Raw genomic sequence first — 25409 nt, forward strand, 5'->3', positions numbered from 1 at the left:
CAGTCTCTGGAGGAGATAGGGGAAGATGATCCAATTGAAGATGGAAGGGATTTTATTTTTATGGAGAAGCAGACTGCCGAGTGATCAGTCCAGATAAGGGGGATCACATCTGAAATCAGAATGTAAGGATTACTTGTGAATATCCCATCTAGGGTATGGCCTGCCTTGTGTGTAGGCTGATTAACAATTTGCTGAAAACCGGCTGCTGATAGATCGTTAATCAGAGCGATGGTATCATGGTCGCAAGTGGATTCAAGATGGAAATTGAAGTCTCCTAATAAGGTGAATTGTGGAGCTCCAGCTGTGACCTCAATTAAGTTGTTAAGGTTATTGAGGAATTTAGATCTGGACCCAGGCGGGCGGTAGAGTAGCATGCCTACAAATGATTGGTTGCCAGAGAGGCTGATGGAAAAGGAAAAAGCTTTGCAATCCTTGTATTTAAGATCGGTGATTTTGACTTGCATTCCATATGTCAGGATTTACCTATATAACCCATATAAAAGTCAATTTTTTTTTTTTTTATCAGAAAGATCCAAATCGCATTTACTCGACATAAACCCATAGATTCATTAAGCATCCATTTTGCGATTCCTTATTAGCGAAAAATAAGGATTCGCGAATATGGAATAGCAAAAGGCTATGCATGAAAAACTCACTTAAAAAATAGCGATTTCTTAAAATTCCTTAATTGCTACTCGCAAATTGCGAGTCGCAATTAAGGAATAGCTCCCCATTCATTCCTATGGGCCTAGCTGCCCATAGGAATGAATGGGAAGACAATCTCAATTTGTGATTCTCAATTAGAGAATCGCAAATTGAGAATGCAATTTCAAGGGTGCCAGGGTGTCAAAAGGACACCCTGTTGCACCCCTGAAATCTACATATGGGTACATCTTGCACACACACATGCCCTAAGGGCATGTTTGTGTGTAAAATGGAACTTTGAAATACGCACTTTATTGCATTTTTCAAAGTTTTTGCAAATTACCATGAAGTTCAACTTCATGGTAATTTGATCCCCCTATTAGCGAAATCAAATTTTTTTTTAACTTTAATGGATTACATTTAAGGAATCTCAATTTGAGATTCCTTAAATGCAATAGCAATTTTTAATTTTTAAAATTTCTTAAATTGCGATTTTTGCATTTGGGATGATGCATCCCAAATGCAAAAATACTGGTCGCAAAGGGGCAGATTCTGAGAATCTGCCCCTTTGCGAGCGGTGTTTAGCTTGATGCATCTATGCCTATGACTGCTACCACTGATGGTTTCAGGCTGCACGTTTGACAACTAGACTACACCATTCCCATGACCAGTGACAGCAGATATCTCACGGTGGGCGTCAAAGGTTCTCTTTTCCCAGAGAAAGATGCTACTGGCTCTTGTTTGTCGTGGTGAGTTTCCACATTCGGTAGAAGTTTGTGACCATGAGACACACCGGGCGGAGGAACTGCTGGGAAACAAACACAGGAATGGAGCAATTTCCCCTTTTCAAAACAATTTCCCAACTTCCCCCACATTATCTTGGCACTGCTGCTGGTGGTTGTGGACTATATAGGGAAGGCTGATGGGCACGTGGGTTCCAGACAGAGTTGTCAATCCACGGACTGTGGAGCATCGCAGACAGGCCCAGCCATCAGCTAGGGGTCCAGTCACCCTCCCAGTCCTTCCCAGCCTTCAGGCCTGGGGACTATCCTAGCTCGGAGCCGAGGAGAACGAAGAGTCATGAGGAAGGCGCACACCTGCACTTGGGCTGGTGAGTGTAACATGTTTAGCAGCTGTATTGAATATTGAGCAGTACTGGGAAAGGACTGGGGGAAAGGTTTTGCAATGCCATGGCGGGAAAAGCAAATCATATTCTGCTGTGCCCTTTATCCTGTGACCCAACAAAGTCCTCTCATTTCCACCAGGGGTTCGAGGCCAAATACACGTCCAAATGCATTTTTACAGAAGTTCGAGTAATTGCACGAAGGAAATGTACATGAGTATTCACACATCCCAAAATAATGTATTTATTCTAATGCTTTGTGAGGTGGAAGCATGCCGGCTGTTCCCACTTTGGTGTGTCATGCCTTCAGTGGAGAAAGACGGTGGTACAAATATTAGGTAGCGTAAGGTATTTGCTATATTTAGCTATATTTAGTAGCTATATGCGAGGAAAGTATAGTTAGGGTGAACATTGTGCAAAGGCTGATACAGACTCAACACTGACAGGCGCTGGTAGCATTATCATAGGTATGGAGATAACATCTCAGCTTCCACGAGGTCTGTCACTTGTCACTCTCTTGGAGTCATTTTGTGAAAGTGACACAAACGAGAAGTTATGGAACTGTACATCTGAAGTAGGGCTAAGTGTTGGCATGAGGCAATTCTGCATTGTGTTTTAGATTGTGTTATATAGTATTATAATACTAGAGATTACTACCCCTGGATGGGGCGCAAGAGCACTTGCCGACTCGGGTACCACACGATGCTTCATAGGATATGTAGTCTCAAGGGTGTTGTCCTTGTTTGGATCTTAAGTGGGAAGTCTTTCCATGTCATACGTGATGATAATCGGGGTGTGGTTATAGGGTTATGGTTCACAGCCATTATGGTGAGCATTTTCAGGGCATGTGGGCATAAAGCCTGGATATTTAATCAGATTCTGTCCATGTGAAGCATTTGTACAAGTAAGTACTTCAATAAAATGAGAAGCTGACATTTGGGGACTGCATATTTCCTAAAAATTAAAACGATTATTTTAAAAGCAAATATGTATCTTTCAGAAAATATTTTTTTTTATTGAGGTATTTATTTGAATGAAAAATGTTTCTTTTCATAAACCGATTTACTGTAAAAGACGAAAGGATTACATTTCCAAATCATATCTAAAGATGATAGTTGGTCATTTAAGCTAAGCTTGGAAGACCTATTGGTGTGGTTATGTCTTTTGTGCCAGGGGGCGCGTACCGCTGTGGGTGGTATATCATTAGTCATCTGGAGGCATTGCATATTGAGAACTCTTTTGGTGATACCTCTGCTGGTAACCCCGCCTGAAAGGTTTGGATGGTTACTAGTATATTAAACGGATAGGGCAATATTGGCAGCTAATAGCTTGGGACGTAGCAGCGCTCAATACAGAAAGAGTTGGGGACCCCTGCTCTACACCTATCAAGGAAAGCTCTCAGCGATACAGACTCTTGGGAGGAATAACTTGAGCAACAGGTACTGCACCAATTAAGAACACTGATTATATGTGTGAGGATTCATTCAAGCAGATAGATAAATGCTGGACAAAATTAGAGGCGAGTAAAACAGAGAAATCATGGGAAGAGAAGACCCAGAAGCAAACCAGGGGTCTAGCGTGGCACTATGATTCCTAAAATGAGCCATACGAAAAACAGCAAACATTTTCCAGGATGTATGATTATGGTCAATAAATAGTCATGTTCTCAGACTGTCTTATACTCACACCCACACACATACTCAGCTTTACCCTCAGCTAACCCTCTCTTACTCTGTCTCTCACGCACAATGTCTCACGCTCTCTCACTCTGTCTTTACCTCTCTTTCTCTCTCTCTTGCTTAGAGTCATTTTCTGTTCTCAGCCCCCACTCTACCTCTTTCTGTCTGCTATTCTAGTTCTAAATCTCATTTTCTTTCCTGCTCTTTCTCTCTCTTCCTACTCTACCTCTTCTGCCTCTCTCTGCTTCTATGTCTTTCTTTCTCCTCCTCTCTGCGAATAGTGGCCACAGGTGTTAGCACGGCAACAGAAGAAAGAGTTTGCCTACACAGGAGGTCTGTGTTGTTTCTTCTTGTGTGTGTTAGACACGGCACTTGGTATTACCCTTGTTCAGAAGAGGAGGGGCTGGCCAGTGCTATGGGCTTTTTGGATTTTGAATACCCCAGAATCAGAATGTAAGGAGCCAGTGGCTCGGCTCGTTTTTGGCCCAATAGTTCTAGAATACCTCAGGCCGAGCCAGACCAGGCATCTGTCCTGAAACAGGATTGAGCCTTTAGTAGCTTTCCCACCTCTATGAACAACCAAGCATTCAGACATATATTCACTGGCCCTGGCACCGTTATTCAGGATATAGGGCCTTTAGCAGTGGGCATGTGGCGAACACCTTCAAATACTAGATAAATACAGCGCATATCCATCCACCAGCAATGCAGCCATCCAGTGGCATGCTTTGCTTTGACTAAGTTTATACATTTCCATCTCTGGGATTAACTCATATGATTATCTGAACAAACTGGTTTTCAGCATTTTCCCGAAGGTTACATAGTTTGATTGCACCCTTGTTGCTGGTGGAAGTGTATTCCAGAGCTTTGGACCCCATATTCTAATCATGTTCCTCTGAGTATTTGTCTTTTGATCTTTGATTGGCAGGTGGTCACTGCGTTGGTTGAATGGGACCCCTTGTTAAAACCTAGTGGGTTGCCTGCGTCCTCATGCACTTTCATGGTTTCTTCAAATTTGCTCTGTGTGTGGTGGTAAAAGCCTTACATTTGCTCCTAGCTTCCTTCTTGGAACCACTGGAGTGTGGTGGTGTGGAGGTGGTGTTGTACGTGAGTGATACCTCATTTTTAATTCACTGAGAACAACGTTCTCTTTGCAGGGTTGGGGATGTTTGAACACTGAGTTACTCACGAAGCCTCAGTGTTGTCGGTCACACACTGTGTTGTTTTTGACCTTCCGCCTCTGTGGATTTCCAGCACACACCTTTTTCCTTTTCCTTTCTCTTTTTGTTTAGGTTAAGAAAGCTACCGATGATGATAACGTGGGCACACTGGCGAGTACCATCCAGTAGCCCTGTGGGTTTGCACATGTGAGGTGCTTTCTAACCGTTCTCTCATTTTCACTTCTGTTTGATGAATTTGATATTCACATTGATGTGAGGATTCTTTATCACTGATGTATTCATGTGTGATATGGTTATTGAAAAACTCTTCCTTTATTAAATTCGGAGCAGCAAGGACTAATCAGTTCATGATTGTTAAACGGAACTGTACTGGGAAGGTGTTCTCTAAAGGATATAGTAACCCCCAGAAGTCTCTGAAAATTGTGACTGACTGCTCTTGGATATCAGACCTAGTTGTGTTTATAAATACGACTATTAGCCCATATCCACGCAACCCCCACCCTGTGATCAGTTTTCATTTTCCTTACTCAAATTATGCAACCTCGCCTTCACTGCTGCTGCAGAATTCCAAGATGGACAATACACTGCAGGTAATAGCTTCACCAGAGGGCACTGACCACCGTTAACATCCTTAGCAAAGGGCAACAATGCCTAACAAGTTAACAGAATGAAACATTTGAGAACCCTGCCCTCTAGCTCTGTTCCCCTCTGTTGCCGGCGAGGTGTAGCCTCACTAAATTCTGTAGCTGTTCATTGCACGTGTCCTCCTAATAATATTCTCTTTTCATCTCTTCTGTCTGCAGGACTGGCTCTGCTGCTCTTCCTTAACTGCTGTGAGTATACCTGCTATATGATATTTTGCATGTTATATAGATTGATAGAACCGTTACATTTCACTTTTCCATGGCCCATCTGTTTCAGGGCGCTAAACTATTTTCAAAGATGTCAGAGCCCATTCAGGGTGGGCCAGAGCTCTAACAGGGGCTATTGGGCCTCAGCGAACGGGGTTGGGGTCGTTTGCCTCTGCTATCCCAGGGTCCATCCTACAATTCTGTGAAAAACTGGGCATTCCAGCACTTAGCTTTCAGTAGTAGTAGTGGCAAGCAGCCACAGGCTTCTCATTGCCCTAGTAGAACAATAACAGATTGTTTCTCTTTCTTTAAAAAAAACTGCTTTAATACACAGACAAAATTAAATACTACATGCTACAGGTCATAGACACAGATGCTTCACTAGTGCAGGGCAACTGTACTTGGAACTGGTAGTTCCCTTTTCCTGCCCCACCTCACTCTCTCCCAGTTTCAAGTTCTGTCTTGAGCAGATCTCAGGCACAGATGCAGAGGTATGCCTTTTATTGAGTTTTGTGTGCTTAGTTACTTTTAATCGTCCAAATTGTCCTTATAGCCCCACTGGTGAATTTTGTCTGCATTTTGGCCATGGCAGGGACCAGTAGCACACATCTGGCTTTCTTCCTCTTCTTGGAGGAGATGAGATGGATGTGAATGTTCCAGCCCTCAGGTCTTACCCATGGAAGGCAATTCAGAAGCTGCCACCTGGACTCTGTGCAGGCTTCTAGACACTGGCCTCATTCAGGTCTCTGGCTGGTTGCACACCCACTGACGGGCTTTGGGTAAATTAGTATTGTGAGTTGCGGAGTCAAGGGTCATGGAACCACTTTGAGGCAATTTTCTTCCAGCAGCAAAATCCAGCAACAGCTCACTTACTTGTTAAGCATCACAGTCCTTTCGGGTGCAGTGCAAAGTCACATTAGCACAGTCTGTTTGGGTACAGCTTCATCATGTTGCAATGTTGCAGTGAGCTCAGCCAAAACGTCATGATGTTGCCCCAGTGCCATTAGGAGAGACTGTAGTCATATCCCTGGAGCTCTGAGGTCAGATGCTTTAAGCTCACCCAGGCCAATCACATCTCTTGCAGGGATGGCAAGTTCCTTCCCTCCTTCTACAGGCAGGTTGGTCTCCAGGTGCTTTAGTTCAGGGTTACAGCTTCTTCCTCTCAGCTCAGACTCCAGGTGATGTTCCATCAATTCTCTGAAGCTGGCTGTCAGGGAGACACCAGCCCTTGTTGCAAAACAGTCCTCTGTGTACTCTGCGGAGCAGTCTCTTGCTTGGTCAAAGGAAACCTGGAACTAGAACAATAAGTGGGTCAGCGGCTCCCGCTTTTATACAGTGAAAGTTATCTGTTTACACTTTCAGAACTGGTTTGGTACTCCTTTCAAATATCCTCTCGAGGCCGTTCTCCAGACCCAGCCTTTGTGTAGAATGATGTATTAGAGGTGCAAAGAAGTGTGAGATTCCTTCACCTGTCTATCATTATCCACACTGAACAGTGATCAGGAGAGGCACAAATGGCGCAGCACAGGTCACACATCAATTGAGCTTCTCCCCCCTCACCGCTGACCTGACACGGGGACTGACGATCGGCAGAGCTACTCATCTGTGGTAAGGCAGCCGTCCTCTCCAGCCATCCTTTAATGAGACATGCTGCTGCCTGTGTACCCTGGGTTTGCAGCACCATGCTCTGCTCATAACCACTCAGAGGGCTAACACCGGCTGTGAGGTCACACAGCATAGCCTGATTAACACCCTCAATTTACCTGCGGCATCTCTAGATCCTGGTTTGTGCTCAGCCGCAACAAATCCACCATTTTTTGGCCCTATGTTCCGTGTCCCCTAGCGCTTTGTCATCCAGAACAGGTGCCTGCCCCGAAGTTCAGACCACACACCTAGCGGGGCAGCCTGCCACCTTTGTAGGGCTTCTCCCCCTCACCCCTGAACTAATATGGGGACCGGTGAAGAGCAGAGTGACTCGTTTGCGGTAAGGACGTCACCCTCTGCTGCCATCTTTAATCGGGTCTGGATGCCCTGATTTGATCCCAGTTGCTAAGAGGGGTAAAGTCGGCTGTGAGTTTGCACATCATAGACCTCTAACACCTCCAACTCATCTTTTTTTAAGTTCAGAAGAAGTTTTATTGAAGCAAATAAGATACAAATATACAAAGTAAGTCAATGAAAATGTTAAATAAACTCATACAGCAAAACAAGTAATGTTGACAATAAAGGTAAAGAGATCCAAAAACACAGCAAAAAGGAAAGAAAATGACTAAGTATAACCAGCAAGTAGTAAATTCTATAACAATGAGGTATATTGAAAAATATACAATATAAGTAAAAAGTGTATAATAAGAAAAGCAGATATAACAAACTTAAGGAAGTCATGGAGGTTTAGTAACTTCTTGTTGCAACGGAGATTGAGACAGAGAAAATCTAGCACTCGCATCAAAAAAGGATGTGACTGGACCCCACAAATCTCTTCTTTTCGTGGCCAAAATCATTGGATAAACAAATGTCGTGACTAATCTATGATTATATTTACAACAAGGGGTGGTGAGGGACAGAGTCTCTGAATTAAGCAGAATACTCTCACCCAGTCAAAAGATCAGGGCTAGATCCAACACCGTTTTTTAGCTCATTGCACCATCCCAGTTTCAGAACCTGGCTGTATGCAAATTAGTCTGTTCCTGTCCCAGTGCATGATGGGAACAGGGCAAACCAAACTACAAAAGCCAATTCTTACACTGGGAAGGGAACAAGCTTCCGGGGACCGGTTTCTGGCATTACAGCCGTCTTCGGCCCGGCTTGCTTGAATCCTGATGGTGCAATGAGCAAGGGACTCATGTCTGAGTATACCCTTCCACGCTTAGGGTGGACAAAAATATTTACAACAAGGGGTGGTGATGCACTGGGACAGGAACAGACTAATTTGCATACAGCCAGGTTCTGAAACTGGGATGGTGCAATGAGCTAAAAAACGGTGTTGGATCTAGCCCTGATCTTTTGACTGGGTGAGAGTACTCTGCTTAATTCAGAGACTCTGTCCATCACCACCCCTTGTTGTAAATAATTTTGTCCACCCTAAGCGTGGAAGGGTATACTCAGATGTGAGTCCCTTGCTCATTGCACCATCAGGATTCAAGCAAGCCGGGCCGAAGACGGCTGAAATGCCAGAAACCGGTCCCCGGAAGCTTGTTTCCTTCCCAGTGTAAGAATTGGCTTTTGTAGTCTGGTCTGCCCTGTTCCCATGATGCACTGGGCCAGGGACAGACTAATTTGCATACAGCCAGGTTCTGAAACTGGGATGGTGCAATGAGCTAAAAAACGGTGTTGGATCTAGCCCTGATCTCTTGACTGGGTGAGAGTACTCTGCTTAATTCAGAGACTCTGTCCATCACCACGCCTTGTTGTAAATAATTTTGTCCACCCTAAGCGTGGAAGGGTATACTCAGATGTGAGTCCCTTGCTCATTGCACCATCAGGATTCAAGCAAGCCGGGCCGAAGACGGCTGAAATGCCAGAAACCGGTCCCCGGAAGCTTGTTTCCTTCCCAGTGTAAGAATTGGCTTTTGTAGTCTGGTCTGCCCTGTTCCCATGATGCACTGGGCCAGGGACAGACTAATTTGCATACAGCCAGGTTCTGAAACTGGGATGGTGCAATGAGCTAAAAAACGGTGTTGGATCTAGCCCTGATCTCTTGACTGGGTGAGAGTACTCTGCTTAATTCAGAGACTCTGTTCATCACCACCCCTTGTAAATAATCTATGATTATAGCACACAGCATACCACCAAGCCTGATATGAGATTTTGGTAGAATCTTTCCAAAATGTAGTGATTTGTTGGAAGGCCACTGCTAACAATAAATCAATTATTCTTATACTGAAAGTGCAATGATCCCAGATAGGAGAGGCGCTGCCCACGAAGATGTGAGAAATAGAAAAGGAGTGAGTGGAGGAAAAAATCTTGTTAATGTGAGACCATACTTTCACCCAAAAACTGTGGACTAGGGGGCATATGAAAAGCATGTGGAGGAGATCCGCACCTGGTGAAGAACATGACCAACATGTGTCAGTGGTGTCCGGATACCTTTTACTGAGAATGAGCGGTGGTAACAAAAGTCGGTTGTAAATAAAATATAGTGTCTGAGTTGTGTTAGCAGCTCTGGAAGATTTGCGAATCTTTAACCATATTTTATCCCACAGTTCAATGGGCCAGGAAACATCTAAATCTACTTCCCAAGCTTCTTCAGTTTTGTATTTGGTACGAGAAGAAATTGGAGTTTGAAGGAGTGCATAAATTGTGGAGGCCTTGGAATCTTTAAGAAGGACAGAGTGTAATGAAGACATGTTAGAGGGTTCTTAACATGGAGAGGGAGAAGGGTTAAAATATGCATCATAAGAAGATTGTAGTGCAGACGTTAGTAACGAATATTTGGTGTGAAAAGTGGAAGGTAAATGAAAAGAAGAAGCAGCTGATGAAAATGAAATAATCTGATTGTGATGGAATAATTGGTGAGCCCAAATGAGGCCGCGTGATCTCCAAGATTTTCAAAAAATCGGTTTGTTATTGTTTAAATAGAAGTGTTCTGCCAAAAGGGCTGTTCGAAAAAAGATGAGATAGGAAGGATTGGGAGAATTTTAGAAGTATATTTAAGAATGGGAGTGGATATGGATTGTGGTTTGCGAGAAAACAAAAGATACTCCTTGAACAAAAAAGGAGATATAAAAGAATGTTCTAGGGCCAACCAAAGAGGAGATGATAATGGGGAATCTGATATCCATTTTGACGCTTGATTTAATAAAAAGGATTTATGGTAAAGGGAAAAGTTTGGAAAATTTACTCCCCCCTCTGTCTTAGGACGAATCAATTTGGCTAAGGACATTCGAGATTTTTTATGTCCCCACAAAAAGGTGGACAAAATGGAATTAATTTTATTAAAATGTTTCAATGGAATAGAAAATGGGATATTAGAAATCGTAAATAGGACTATAGGAGAGAGCATCATTTTAATTGTATCTAATCTACGGTGCATAGACATAATATCGACTCCAAAATATCGTTTGGACAGAATATCGAGTCAAAAATATCGTTTGGACAAAATATCGACAGGACAGAATATAGACAGCCAAAATATCGTTTTTAAGGTAAGTGAAGTAATATCGACTGTAAATAATATAGAAAGTGAAAATATGTAAGTATATAATATAGATAGTTAAAAAATTCGTTTTTATTTTTAGGGTTCAGGGTCAGTTTTGGGTTTTTGGGTAAAGGGGTATTTTTAGGGTTCAGGGTCAGTTGGGTTTTTGGGTAAAGGGGTATTTTTAGGGTTCAGGGTCAGTTTTCAGTTTTTGGGTAAAGGGGTATTTTTAGGGTTCAGGGTCAGTTTTCAGTTTTTGGGTAAAGGGGTATTTTTAGGGTTCAGGGTCAGTTTTGGGTTTTTGGGCAAAGGGGTATTTTTAGGGTTCAGGGTCAGTTTTCAGTTTTTGGGTATTATTTTATTATATTTTGTTACTATATATATATGTTTTAATAAATATGAAATAAAAAAATATTTATTTAACTTTCATTAATTATTTAATAATTATAAGTTAATTTAAGTAATTTTAAGTATATTTTAGTAATTAATTATTAATATTAATTTAATTTAACACTGTTTTTAGTAAATACGATATTTTTTACAACTATATTTTTGTAAACGATATTCTTAACTCGATATTTTTGTACTTACCTGTTTGTAGATAGAAACTCGATATTTTGACTGTCGATATTTTGTCAACGATATTTTTGATGGTCGATATTCTGTCCCTCGATATTATTTCAGTGATCCCTACTCTACCCCACCAGGATAGATACAAAGGATGCCATTTTGTAGTGAGGGCAGTCAATTTTTGTATACAATCTTCCATACAACGAGTGACTATACCCGAGAGGGAAGGAGTGAAATGAAGACCTAAATATTTAATACAATTGGGGCTCCATGTGAAACCCGAGTCAGTGAAATCATTTTTATAAGTAAATTTAGTAAGGGGTAAAATTTCGCACTTATCTTTATTTAATTTGTAACCAGAAACGTACGCGAAAGAATTAACTTCATCTAAGAACGCTGGAAGGGATGAGATGGGTTGGGATAAAAATAATAATACATCATCGGCATAAGCCGCCATTTTAATTGTGGACTGTTTAAATTTAAAACCGTGGATATCATCATTTTGGCGAATCCTCAACAAAAAAGGTTCTAGGGCAAGATTGAACAAAAAAGGTGAAAGAGGGCAACCTTGTCTAACTCCTCGATTAAGGGAGAAGTAAGAAGATAAGCCACCATTCGCCGAAATGGCCGCTCTGGGATGAGAATACAGGAGTGAGATCAGGGTAGAAATTTTCGGACCAAACCCGAACCACTTCAAAGCACGAAAAAGATATAACCACTCAACCCTATCGAAAGCTTTTTCAGCGTCTAAAGCTATGACTGCAAGAGGTTGAGAAGAGTGCGAAGTCTTTGAGAGGATATCAAAAAACAATCTAGTATTATCAGCTAGCAATCTGCCTTTAACAAAACCGGACTGTTACTTCCTTAGGAGATCAGGTAAATATAGTTCTAAACGTGAGGCTAACGCTTTTGAAAAAATCTTGTAGTCGATATTGACCAAAATAATAGGACGATCATTTTTAGAGTTCTGTGTGTCTTTACCTGGTTTGGGGAGAATGCAAATAAGAGCGTCAGAAAATGTACCAGAAGCAGAGCCATACTTAAGAAAAGTGGAAAGAAGAGTATGCAATTTGGGTACGAGTAATTTTGAGAAGTGAGAAAATAATTCAACCGTAAATCCATCTGGGCCCGGGGCTTTCCCATGTTTTAAAGTATTTTGTGCCCGAAGAAGTTCTTTGTGTGTTAAGTCTGCTTCCAAAGAGGAAAGATCTGGAGAAGTAACAAAAGGTGGTAGAATTTTAGACAAAAATTGGGAGATGGATTGCTCAGAGGAAACTGATTCAGATGAATACAAAGTCTCGTAAAAGTGAAGAAACTCCTGTAAGATCTCATCATCCTTATGTTTCAGTAACCCGTCTCTACCATAAATGGATTCTATATTAACTTTATTTTGCTTAACTTTCAAATAATTAGCTAGTAATTTCCCAGTCTTATTTTGACCACCATAAAATTTAGCGGTGATTTTAATAAAAAAATTGAAGCGTTATTTGTGGAATCTTTATTGAATTGGAGTTTAGTAGCGATGAGATCAGATAAGTATTCCTTTGACTTGGAAGTGTAATATGAGTGTTCTAATCGTTTGATTTGAGCTAAAAGGTCCTTAGTGTCATGTTGAGCTTTTTTCCGCTGGCGAGATACATAGCTAATAATAAAATCTCTAGCCGATGCCTTGAAACATCCCATACTACAGGAAATTGAATATCATCAGTTTGGTTCAATAAGAAATATTCATGAAAGAATGATGTAAAGAAAGAGACGAAGTTTGAGTCAAGAAGAATAGAATTATTAAAACGCCATTTCCTAGTAGAAGTAGGTTTTTGTAGTACATCCAAATCAATAGTGACTGGCGCATGATCGGAAATTAAAATTGAACCAATATCGGAAGCGATTAGGTATTGGGAATGGTGATGCGAGATGAAAAAATAATCTAATCGCGATTGGGTTTGGTGTGGCGGTGAGAAGAAAGAATATTCTCGCAAAGTGGGGTTACAGAGTCTCCATGCATCAATGAGTTTGTATTGGTTAATACGTTTTGTGAAGGATTTATGTGATTTGTGAGGGATGTAAGCGCTAGAGGAGTGTCTATCCAAGAATGGGTCGAGGACTTCATTGCAATCACCTGCAAGAATGAAGTTATCAGCATAATGTTGTCTAATATGCGGAGCTAAGGAGGTCCAAAATGAGGCATCACCAGTCGCAGGAGCGTAAATATTCAAAAGGGAAATGGGAACATCCTCTAAATTAAATTTCACCAGAACCCATCTACCCAAGTGATCTGTGCAATTCGTTATTAGTTTTATAGAAAGGGATTTACAAAATAAAATCAGAACACCATTACGCTTACCATCTCCTGGGGAAAAGAAAACCTCACCCACCCAGCCCTTTTCAACTTAGCAGATTCCTCAGCCGATAGGTGTGATTCTTGTATACAGGCAATATCTGCGTTGAGTTTGGCAAGATCTGTTAAAACTCTCTGTCTCTTAATTGGCGAGTGTAAACCTCTGTTATTCCAAGATACAATTTTTAAAGGCATACGAAAAAAACATAAAAATGCATGAAAAGCCAGTTAAGGTATAAATATGAAGAACAAGAACTATTAAGGTTTATACAAAAGTTATGTGTATACATCAAAAACCAAACTCCATGAAGAACATAAACTGAGATGCAATAAATGCCAGCTGTATGACATCAGGAAAAATGAAAAATAAGATAAGTAGAGCAAAAGAGAGAGAAAAGAGATTAAAGAGAAGAGCAAGAAAACAAGAATAGTAAAGAGGGATACAACTTGAGAAGAGAAAGAAGAAAGTGGAAGAAAATAATGCAAAACAATCAGAAAAAATAACTTACAGAACGTCCAGAACACGAAGAGGGTGGGAGGGTGAAAGCCACATAGAACAATGACGGATCCAAAAGTCAGGGGGCGAACGAGAGCGGAGAACGAAACCCATGGACTCCAAAAACATCAGGAAAGGGGGGTGATACGCAGGAGGGACATCTGTGAGGGCAAAAAAGGACAAAAAGGTAAGTCTGGGCTGAAAAACATTAATGCAAAATATGAGTAAATCAAAACATAATGCCGAAGAACATGAAAGAGGAATTATAACCATTGAATGTAAACCTGAGGAAGCAAGAACATTATATACGTAAGTAGGCTATCTAGAAGAAGATGCAGATGAGAATTCCATTGTGTCAACATTATGAGAGTACAGAAAACCTTTCAACTTCAACGGATCTTCATAAGTGGTAGTCTTATTATTGAGAGTCACTTTGAAAAGGCAAGGATGAAAAAGCCCAAAGCGTGCTCCCATGGAGCGCAGTTGTGGTCGAAGAGACAAAAATTCCTTGCGACGATCCGCTGTAGACTTGGCATAATCTTGAGAGAAATAAAGAGGATTTCCTGACCAAGTGATATGTTTCATGGATCTTGCAGCAGACAAAATCAAGAGGAGGTCGGTGTATTCAAGGAAGTACAAGATAACACCTCTTGGTTTCCTTGCAATCGAAGAGGCGATTCCTCCAGGTAATGAGCCTAGACGATGTGCTCTTTGTATGTTAAGAATGGTAGATTCTGGAAAATGAAGTAATTTTGGTAGAAAGGATTTGTAAAAAGCAATGGGGTCCGAACCTTCTGAATTTTCTGCCAAACCATAAATGCGGAGATTGTTTCTTCTATTTTCCAAATTTTCAATCTGCTTATGTAGGACCGAAACTTGTGCACACAAGGGATCAACCTTGGAAACAGAATATTCAAGTGAAGCCATATTTTGTTCCAAGGCGGTGACTCGATTATCTACAGTGGACCACTTATCTGAAAGCATTTGAAGGGTGGATTTTGTGTCTTCAATAAAAGGTTTTAAGGCCCTAATTTCATCTAGTAATAGATCTATTGTGGTCGAAGTAGATTGCTTTGAGGGAGAAGGAGGATCCTTTTTGAGTCTTTTAGCAGGGCCTTTAGTGGTACTGGACTTTGACGAAGTAGATGTGGTAGAAGAGGCCTTAGAGGAAGGAGTGTCCAATGTGTCCTCCATCGATAAACACTGATATCGAGAACCAGTATGGTTCAAAAGTGACTTCGTAGAAGGGGAAGGTGTATGAAGGTTCTTTGAGAGTCTACCCATAGAATATCTAAAAACACAGAAAATGTCACAGTAATTCAAGTAGTATTACAAAAGACCTGTGGTTAAATATATATGTCTAACCTGAAGGATATCATGAGCATGGAGTGGACCAAATAGTCTAAGTCATTTGACAAAGCTAAAGCATAGGTGTCACCATTACAGAGTTAGTGAATTCAAAAGCAGAAATGGTGAGTAGTCCAACACATTAAAAATATGTCAGATATGCGCAATAGAATAATAGGAACAAATACAGTAAAAGCAATTAAACATATCTGATACCTAAGGGGCAAATATCAGGACAAAGCAAGAAATGGATAAGAATCCACAGAGTGTGAGAATAGCGTGGTAAATATATGCAAGGTCTATAGAAAAATAACAGTTGTAAATCACCATGAAAGGATACATATAATAGGATACGTAGTACAAATGAATATGGTAGACTTTATAAAAACAAAACATGTGTAGAAAACCTTGTCGTCATTAATGAGACCATTGAAATGGGAAAAATCGTGATTATACAGTATAACACTGCATAAAGAATACACTTTGAAAAATAAAAGCATGCCAGAAGTCAGTTATACGTTGAGAAAAAAGCTGCCAGTCCTTGGAACAAGCATAAGGCAGTTGGTGATGAAGAAGCTTCGACAACATGTTTTAGGAGCAGAGATAGAGGCACTTGGTAATATAGAGTCGTTACTGATATGACTCAAAAGTGGATGAGAAAACGTTGTAAACTCATGCCAATCATCAAAAATTTCCATAAATGTATATTGCGCCAGGTAAAGTTATGTAGAATATGGTTCAGTGCTTTAAAAAGAGAAAGTGCGCACCACCGCAGAACAGCCAGTTCAATAGCACTTTGAGCAAAATGGCGGCCGATTATGTATGAGGGGAACTGCAACAAATGAGGCTGACATGAAAGGCTTCTGGGATTTATTAGCGCAGCACCTGGAACGAGCGCTATAATAACTCAAGAGGCATGAGCAGCAAGTTGGGAGCGGCCGCACTGGAGATAATAAGTGAAAAACCGCTAGGAGGCGACGCTCCGTCAGTGGTGTCACGAAATGGCGGCCGTTACGTAGCTGCTGTGTGAAGGACTCACATGTCTGGAAAAAGGACCAAAAGTCGTCTGCGGAGCCTCTGAATCAGGCTGCCAGACGCAGAAGATCCTCCTGCAGCATCACCTCCGGGTGAGAAGCTGTGTAGCGGGGAAATAGAGTCGCGCCGGTCCGCCTCCCGCTCCGCCTCCCGGGAGACTCAAGGAAAAGCCGCCATCTTCCGCGGGCTTAAACCACGCTCCCCACCTCCAACTCATCTGTGCCACAGATCACCAGGAATATATGGGGGGAGTTTGAGGAGCCCTTCTTCCCCTTTTCTTCTTGGTGTGACGATTCCTGGATTTGGCAGGGGTGTTTCCTACCTGTGCTACCTGCCTGGCCCAATCACAATACCAACCAGACCTCAAGGGTCTGCCTAGATTACATGCTAAACCCTCACACATTGACTGCTGAGAGCTACCCCACAACCGTGGATTCCTCCGATCCCTCTTAAGGGGCTACCTTGGGAGATGCTTCCTATGCATCCCTCACTGAGGCCCACACATACAGCTTTCTGTAGAAACACAGATCTGAACTTGCCTCTTTCAAGTCAGAAGACCTGCATACATGAACTCAAGCGCAAGGTTTACAAGATAGGTGGGTGATCTGGAATGCACAGTGGACACCTGTCCTGTCCTTTACTGCTGACCTCCTGCACGTGATCTGTGGGGATGCCAACACCTCCTCACCTGCTCTAGATAGAGCCCATCATGTAACCTCGGCCCGGGGTGCCCAGATTTTGTCCCATACATCCTCACATTGGTACACTTTTTCATCAAAAAAGAAGCCATCTTGCAAACCTCACAATGCAAAGCTGATCTGGTCCTTTGGGGCCATTCTGTTCAACTCTGTTAAGACCTCATCCTTACCCTATGATGGCGCAGAGACTTATAACCCATTACGGACAAACTATGAGAACTCAACATCTCATACAAGTGGGGCCACCACACTGTGCTCATTTTCACGTGGGAGGGCAAGCGACAGGTTGTTTGTTCATTGCGAGAGGCCTAGAAACTTTTACATTTCCAGTCTTACTGGTTTGGAGCCAGCCCATACCCACCACACTCTTCAACCTATGAATCCCTGCTCCCATTGTGGTCCACAGTGAAACCTCCCCATTCCAATGTACTCAGCAAGGAGCGAGCCTCCCGCGAAACCAAACAAGACATTATTTAGCACCTCTGCAACTAGGAAAGAGGCTCTTCACCGGCTCCATCAACTTGAGCCTCTGTCTAACCTACAGGTCCCACTCGTTTGTGCTCCACTTCGAGCTAATCACTGCCGCACTCCCTTGGCATTGGAATATGATCACTATTGTCCATTAAAAAAATAAAAAAAAATATGGATAAGCACCAACGGGGGTTGAAGAGTTTGTGGGGTTGTCGCGTGCTGCTGGGGCTTCGCTCTCTGGACCACGGGGCGTTAGGTGAATAGAACTGAAAAGCAAATCCTGATAGGAGTTGTCCCCCTGCGCACAGCATAGTTGATACCCAACAGGGTATTATAAAGTTAATTAAAGCAATAAGTTTGGTCCATCATTAATTTTATTTCATTAATGGTTTTCAAATGTCTAGAATTTATTCATTCCAAATTCGATGCAAAAGGTGTATCCAAAATGCTTTGTTATACAGCCCTATGCATTTCGGGCTTTCCATAAGCCCTTCTTCAGGGGAAATCTCTAAAAGAAAAACAAATATACGAGCTGATAATGGGGAGCGGTTCTCCACCAACTACATAACATCAACAGTGCTCATTAGTTCGCAAGGCATTTAACGGCATGTGAAAGTGAATCATAGGCAGTGATACAAAGTGTTAATGAACCGTTAACGTATGTTAAAAAACGGGTCTCGTGTTGTACGAAATTTTAAATAGTTTGTGCACTAAAGGTTGAGAAAAATAAAACATGATCGCAACGTGCATTATTAAACAATGTTGGGCAAAGATATACATTGCTTGTATATCAAGAATGAAAGGTAGTCATGAGTGACGTGCAGAGCTGTACAAAAATAAATAAACAGTGCAACGAGTATAAATAAACAGTGAGAGCACCCGGGTGCCGACCAAATCCACAAAGTGACGTGGTGTGATCTCAAGTGGTAAAGGCGGGTTAGCGCGGTTGGTACTTACTGAAAGCATTTAAAAAAAGCAGTCGAAAGCTGCTGCTCGCGTACGGGTGAATGTGCATCTATGCGAGTGGTGGATTCGAGTAAAGTTATAAAGAAGCACATAGCGTTGCCGAGTGGCCGAAATTGAAAGGGGACTAGAAGCACAACAGTATGGTGGCCATTTTGTAGTGGTGAAAGAAAACGGAAGAACAGTGTATAGAGTGGCTTCCACGTGAAATGCATGAAACATGTGTGTACACACATAGTGCAATTGTGCTGAAAAGGGTAAAGATAAGAGTGAAGAGTAATAAAATATGATAACATGTGTTGTATATTTACCTTTCTTTTATTTCTATGCTGTACCACTATCCTTACCTGTGTTCTCAATTCCAGAATGTAGTTGGCTCTGTTCCCTCCTAGCGTTCTACAACCTTGTGCTAAGAAATGTTTTGCACAGAATTTGGGACACTGGCCTTACTTTACGTAAGGAGAAGTGCTCTTTTCTCGTCCAGAACATTGAGTACTTGGGACATGAGATCTCAGTCAACGGGGTCAAACCTAAAAAGAATCTTCTTGATGCAATACGCCTAGCCCCTTGCCCATCTGACAAGGACCAGTTACGGTCATTCATGGGTTTAATCGAATACTACTCCAAATTTGTGGAGAGATTCTCAGAGAAGACCTTACCTCTGAGGGCTTTAATGAAGAAAGGTTGCAAATTTACTTGGGGCCCAGAACTAGAAAAGTGTTTCAAGCAGATCAAAGAAGCTATTTGCAGTGCGAAAGTGCTGGCACCCTTTGATACTTCAAAGACTTCAACTCTCTTGGTGGATGCCAGTGCTCATGGCCTCGGCGCTGTTTTGTTGCAGTCTCATAGGGATGGTGACAGGCCGGTTGCTTTCGCTTCACGCACTCTTTCCAAATGTGAACAGAATTATTCTGTTATAGAGAAAGAGGCTCTCGCTGCTGCCTGGGGTGTTCACCATTTTCGACCCTATTTATGGGGCATTCGTTTCAATCTTAAAACGGATCACAAACCCCTTATCCGCATCCTTTCTCCTGGCGGGGGGGCTTTTGGTTCTCCAAGGTTGGCGAGGTTGGCTTCTAAACTCCTGGAGTACCACTTTGACATTTCCCACATCTCTGGTTGGAGGAACTTCCAGGCTGATTGTCTGTCTAGGTTGGCTGTTCCTTCTGGTGCTGATGTTGGCTTTAGTCTGGAGGGTCTTCATGAGAATGTTGCATGGATTGATGATATTCTTCTACTAACTGAAAGCTCCTTCTCTCGTTCTGAGTGGGTGGATGCCATGTCTCGGGATAATGTCTTACAGGAAGTCATCCAACTGATAAAACTTGGTTCCCGCAGGGAGAGCTGTGTCCACGTTTCAGTTCGGCCCTTCCTAAAAGTTATTGATGATTTGTCTGTATGCAGTGACAATGTTGTGATGCGTGGTGATAAGTTTGTACCTCCTGTTGATTTGAGACCCAAACTCATTTCTTTAGCTCATGAGGGTCATCTTGGCCAAACCCTGACGCAACAACGTCTCAAATTAAATTTCTGGTGGCCCGGTATGGACTCTATGGTGTCTTCTTGGGTTGAGGACTGTCATATCTGTAAGGATGGTGAAAAGAGACTGAAGGTTGCTGTAGGGTCACAGATGGGTGCGTTGCAGTTTCCTGAGATCCCGTGGCATACCATCTGTTTGGATTTCATAGGTCCTATGGCCGAGTTACCTCTTTCACAGAGGTTTGCCGCCGTCATTGTGGATTGCCATTCAAAATGGTTATCCGTAGAGTTCATGAAGGATATTACCACGGAAAATACCATCAAACACCTGAAGTCCCTATTCTTTGTAGAGGGTTTTCCAAGTGTTATTATAACTGACAATGGTACTCAGTTGGTCTCACATACCATGCAAGCCTTTTTGGCCGATTGCGGTATATCTCACCATAGGACTTCCCTCTACAATCCCCAAGCCAATGGCCTTTGTGAGCGCCTTAATAGATTGGTGAAGGGCACCATCCAGATGGCTCTCTCCAGCAGTTCTTCTGTCTCTTCCCTTGTTCGTGAGATGGTGTATGCGTATTGTACCACTCTTCATACCTCTCAGTCCAAGTCCCCTTTTGAAATGATGAGGGGTAGAGTCCCCAATACCAAGCTTATTCCTTCTTGGCTCAAGGACATGATTTGTCAATCAGCCTTAGATAAGCTGCCAGGTGTACCAAGACCTCCTGGTAAAAGTTCTGTAGGTCTGCCTACTAAGTATTCTCCTGGTGGGAGTTCTGTGAACCTATCTACTATTAAAGGTGTTTCTGTTGGTCGTTCTATACGGGCCCAAAGTGTTCCTAAGTCTTCTGGTAAGAGTTCGGTGTGTTTGCCTTCTGGTAAGGATTCTGGGAAACTTGCTAAAGGTGATCTCGTCAAGATAAAGTCCGGTCGCCTTTCGGGTGGTTTGTCCAAATTCCGTGGTCCCTTTCTTGTAAAGATGGTCTATCCTCAATATGTAGTCCTCTCTAATGGTGAAAAATGGAATTTAAGGAGAGTCGCTCTCTATCAGAAAGCTAGCACTGGTCCTGCTTCTGTTTCACCTTCCTCCTCTGTTCCTACCCAGGATTCTACATCTTCCGGGTTCTTGTTCATTCCCTCTCAGGTTTCAGCTCCAGTTGTGTCTGCTCCTGTGGATGTTTTGGTGCGGAGTGATGGGGGTGGGGATGCTCCTGATCCCGTTCTCCCTTCTCCCAACCCTGTTCCCGATTCCAACCCTCCTGTGTCTGCCTCCAGACCTCAGAGGTGCCGTAGGCCTCCTGCACACCTTAATGATTTCTGTTGTGATTAGTTTTAGAGGGGTGACGTGTGTCCATTTCAATGCTTAGTTTCACTGGTGATTCTTAATTGTTTAATTGCTCAATATACATTGCTGTGTGTCCATTTCAATGCTTAGTTTCACTGGTGATCTTAATTGTTTAATTGCTTAAAATACATTGCTGACAGTGCTAGCTTTCTTTAGTTCAGCTAGCTCTCTTTAGTTTTGGCTAAGTTTCCTTTTATGACTGTTTCCTAAATGTGTTAAGTTTCCTTTTTTATTGTGACATGTTTTCTTTTATATTCTACGGAAGGAGATGTGTTGTATATTTACCTTTCTTTTATTTCTATGCTGTACCACTATCCTTACCTGTGTTCTCAATTCCAGAATGTAGTTGGCTCTGTTCCCTCCTAGCGTTCTAGGTAGCGACAGTTTGTGCCTGGCCAGCTTGTGTCGTCGTTGCTTCTTGCTGTTCATCTACAATAAACCAACTGTACCTCTTCGTGGTCTCCAGCTTCATTTACCACAACATGATACATGTGTACATGAAACGAAAATACCGTGAACAAGTGTATGATAATAACATGAGCAATTCATGAGCAAGGATAATATCAGAAGTTGTTATGATCATAACAACTTCTGATATTATCCTTGCTCATGTACACACATGTTTCATGCATTTCACGTGGAAGCCACGTATTTGTTAAGTAGATAAGTCATCGGAATGGTGCCATTATTCACATCTCATTCCAGTGATGTCTGTAGTCACCTTGAGTGTTTATGGCGCGTTCGTTCTCCCTCGGTCCCAGCCTCGAGTTAGTAGTTCGAACTACTACTATTGAGAAGAACCGACTAGTTTCTTTTATGATAAGGCTATTTTTGCCATTAAATATTCGAAGGTTTGCCTCGACAAAAAGCTTTGGAATGAATAAACAGTAATACATTTCCAATATTTTTCGCCCTGAAGAAGTCCTTCGGACGAAACGCGTTGGCTACGCTCTGTATGAAGGTTTTTGAATAAAAGCAAGAAAGAAAACCTTGAGGCCTACAGAATTAATTCCTTCATACCACTAATCTGATCACTATTGTTACTGTATACTGTATGGTGTGCTGAACCACTGTGTTGTATTGCAAAAGCGTTTTTGGGCATTGCCCTTGGAAGCCTAGGGGTATGCGGCTTCAGGTTTCTGGCACCCACAAAAATAACTAGACCACGAAATATTGGACGTAGTGCAGTCAATTCTTTTGCCCTATACCCCTGTTCTAGTATTGTGAATTGATATTCCAACTCCAATGATTGGAATTTCTCAGAAACATTGGGAGCAGCTCTGGTGTGATACCCCCAAGATATACAGATGCATTACCCAATGCGAAATGGCCTACATATTATTGACTAGGTGGTACTACGCCCAAACACACCTATGAAATATTTAACCCACTTACTCGCCTCAATGCAGGCACTACCAATCAGCACCCGGTGACTTCTTATATATCTGGGAGTCCTGCCCTCTCCTCACAATATACTGGAAGGAAGTCCTGAGTCATATTAGGGACTGTGGGCTTCCTTCTCCCGAACTCCTATAATACTATTATACTAGGCATTCACCCCCTAACACTGACAGGAATGACACATGCTGACTGGCATCTAGTAGCCCAAATGCCAGGTGCATCCAAACAACGAATTGCTCTCTATTAGACGAAATCCTTTGCTTCACAATCGCCCTGTAGTTTACAAGCCCTTGCATGTCATGGCTATGGAACTCTTGTCACACAGGGTGGTTCACACAGACAACAAGTTTACTCGCATCTGGCAACCCCTGCTAGACTACTTTTCTTGATTGGAACATTCCTGTTTCATCCCGCCCCGACTCCAGGCTCTTCAGCTGTTTGATCAAGATTCCCACGGAACATGATGTTTCAATTTACAGGGGGGGGACTGAGCTCCCACGCACTAACCTTACTATGCAATATCTGACTCCTTACATGTAGACACCACAGCTTTCCCTCTTGACATCCCCAAACCCATGCCTTAGCTCGGAACGAATATGCTCTCTAAGGACACAATTTCGATCTGGGTTCTCTTCCTGTTTTCTATATTCTTATTTTCTTTTGTCTTGTTTTTTACAACATGGGAGATCTCTTTGATATCCTTGTTTCTGTTATTGAGATGTTGTTCTGCAGCTCCAGCGCTTGCACAACTTTACTGCTGGGTACTACGTACAGTTTTGTCTATGGCCTATTATGACCTACACTTTCGCTGTCTTGTTCATTAAGATGTTATCACAGTTGGATGTTTTTAGACGTTGACGAGTGTGAGGTTTTCTGAAATCCTCCTTGAAAACTTAAAATAAAAAAGATTTGAAGTAAAATAAAAATAACAAAGGTCTGGTCACAACTGAATCACAAAACATGGTGCGCTTTCCACCACGACTCCACATGTTAAACCCATGACAGGAATTCTAGACATCCGGCAGTTGAATGAGAACTGCCTTGGTGCACCCTTCCAAGTTACAAGACAGGTCCAAGACCTCACTCATGTCAAGGGACAGGCCAAGACCTTCGCACACAATTCACTATTCTTGGGCACCTGATTTGACAAGGCACCTCCCAGACCCACCTGTGCAGCGGAGTTTCGCGCTGACGCGGGGGCTCTTTCCCTCTTGCCGACACCTCCCCGGGACTCGCACGAGCCACGCCCACTACAGTGAGGCCACGCCCCCAATTGTGACGCCATAAAAACCGCGCTGACTACGAGCGCGACTAGAGAAGTCCAGACTCCTGAGGCGGAAAGCCGGGAGATTTGTTAATTGCTATTTTAACATTGTAGTGTGATAACTGTGTTCCGTTTTAAATCACTATTTTTCTTTGGGCACCTGATTTGACAAGGCACCTCCCAGACCCACCTGTGCAGCGGAGTTTCGCGCTGACGCGGGGGCTCTTTCCCTCTTGCCGACACCTCCCCGGGACTCGCACGAGCCACGCCCACTACCGCGAGGCCACGCCCCCAATTGTGACGCCATAAAAACCGCGCTGACTACGAGCGCGACTAGAGAAGTCCAGACTCCTGAGGCGGAAAGCCGGGAGATTTGTTAATTGCTATTTTAACATTGTAGTGTGATAACTGTGTTCCGTTTTAAATCACTATTCTTCTTTGGGCACCTGATTTGACAAGGCACCTCCCAGACCCACCTGTGCAGCGGAGTTTCGCGCTGACGCGGGGGCTCTTTCCCTCTTGCCGACACCTCCCCGGGACTCACACGAGCCACGCCCACTACCGCGAGGTCACGCCCCCATACCCCCCTATAACTATGTGCCTCGCAAGGACGAGCAGCAGACGAGCGCAGCGGGCGCGCCGTTTGCGCGCCGAAGGCGCGCCTAAGGCAAGCCCGTCTGCGCCCGTCCGCGGCTGGCCGGGTCCAGGGACCAGGCAGAATGGAGAAATCAATAGCTACACATCGGCTGAACTCCACTCTCTGCAACACTCTGGCATTTCCAACCTCGATTCTTCTACACTCACCCGCTTAAAGACTAACAACATCTATCCTCTCCATTTAATGGAGGAGGATTCCCACTCCACACCACTACGCCCTACCTCTTCCAGCCCTCCCCCAAGCCCAAACACTTTGACTCTCCGCTGTCTATATCTTAACACCAGATCTTTAGTTAAGCACCAACTAGACATCTTCCTACTACTCAAATCCAACAGACCAGATATTCTGTTTTTATCTGAAACATGGCTTACAACGGATTCCTTACCGGACATTCTTACTGCCCTACCAGCAGACTATTATATTCTGCTGACAAACAGAGAACCAGGTAAACCTGGAGGGGGCGTTGCTGCAATTATCCACAAAAACCATACATTCGCCACTCTACCCCCTCTGGTCCTCCCAGACACGGAAAACCTAGTAATTAAATCAGATTCAGATAAAGGTACTATGGTACTGGTTCTGATATATCGTCCACCTAAAACTATGCCTACATTTCCGGCATCCCTGTCTGAACAAATGGCCAGCTTAATTATCAACTACGACAAAGTCTTGCTAATTGGAGACTTAAATTACTGGTACAATGATCCAGAAGCAGGACCCCAGGCCAC

The 25409-nt window shown here is 42.9% G+C and overlaps 1 protein-coding gene across 1 annotated transcript in view; it reads left to right on the top strand.

Moving 5' to 3' along the window:
• The first annotated feature begins 1576 nt into the window (after positions 1-1576).
• LOC144755588 (chitotriosidase-1-like) overlaps positions 1577-25409 on the top strand; it is an 82079-nt gene continuing 58246 nt past the window's right edge. Inside the window, exons 1-2 of the mRNA XM_078644696.1 lie at positions 1577-1756; positions 5432-5461. Coding sequence (XP_078500822.1) covers positions 1726-1756; positions 5432-5461 — 61 coding nt within the window. The 5' untranslated portion in view covers positions 1577-1725. The remainder of the gene's footprint in view (positions 1757-5431; positions 5462-25409) is intronic.

This window comes from Lissotriton helveticus, chromosome 5_1 (genome assembly GCF_964261635.1).
Source record: "Lissotriton helveticus chromosome 5_1, aLisHel1.1, whole genome shotgun sequence".
In the NCBI taxonomy this organism is placed as follows: Eukaryota; Metazoa; Chordata; class Amphibia; order Caudata; family Salamandridae; genus Lissotriton; species Lissotriton helveticus.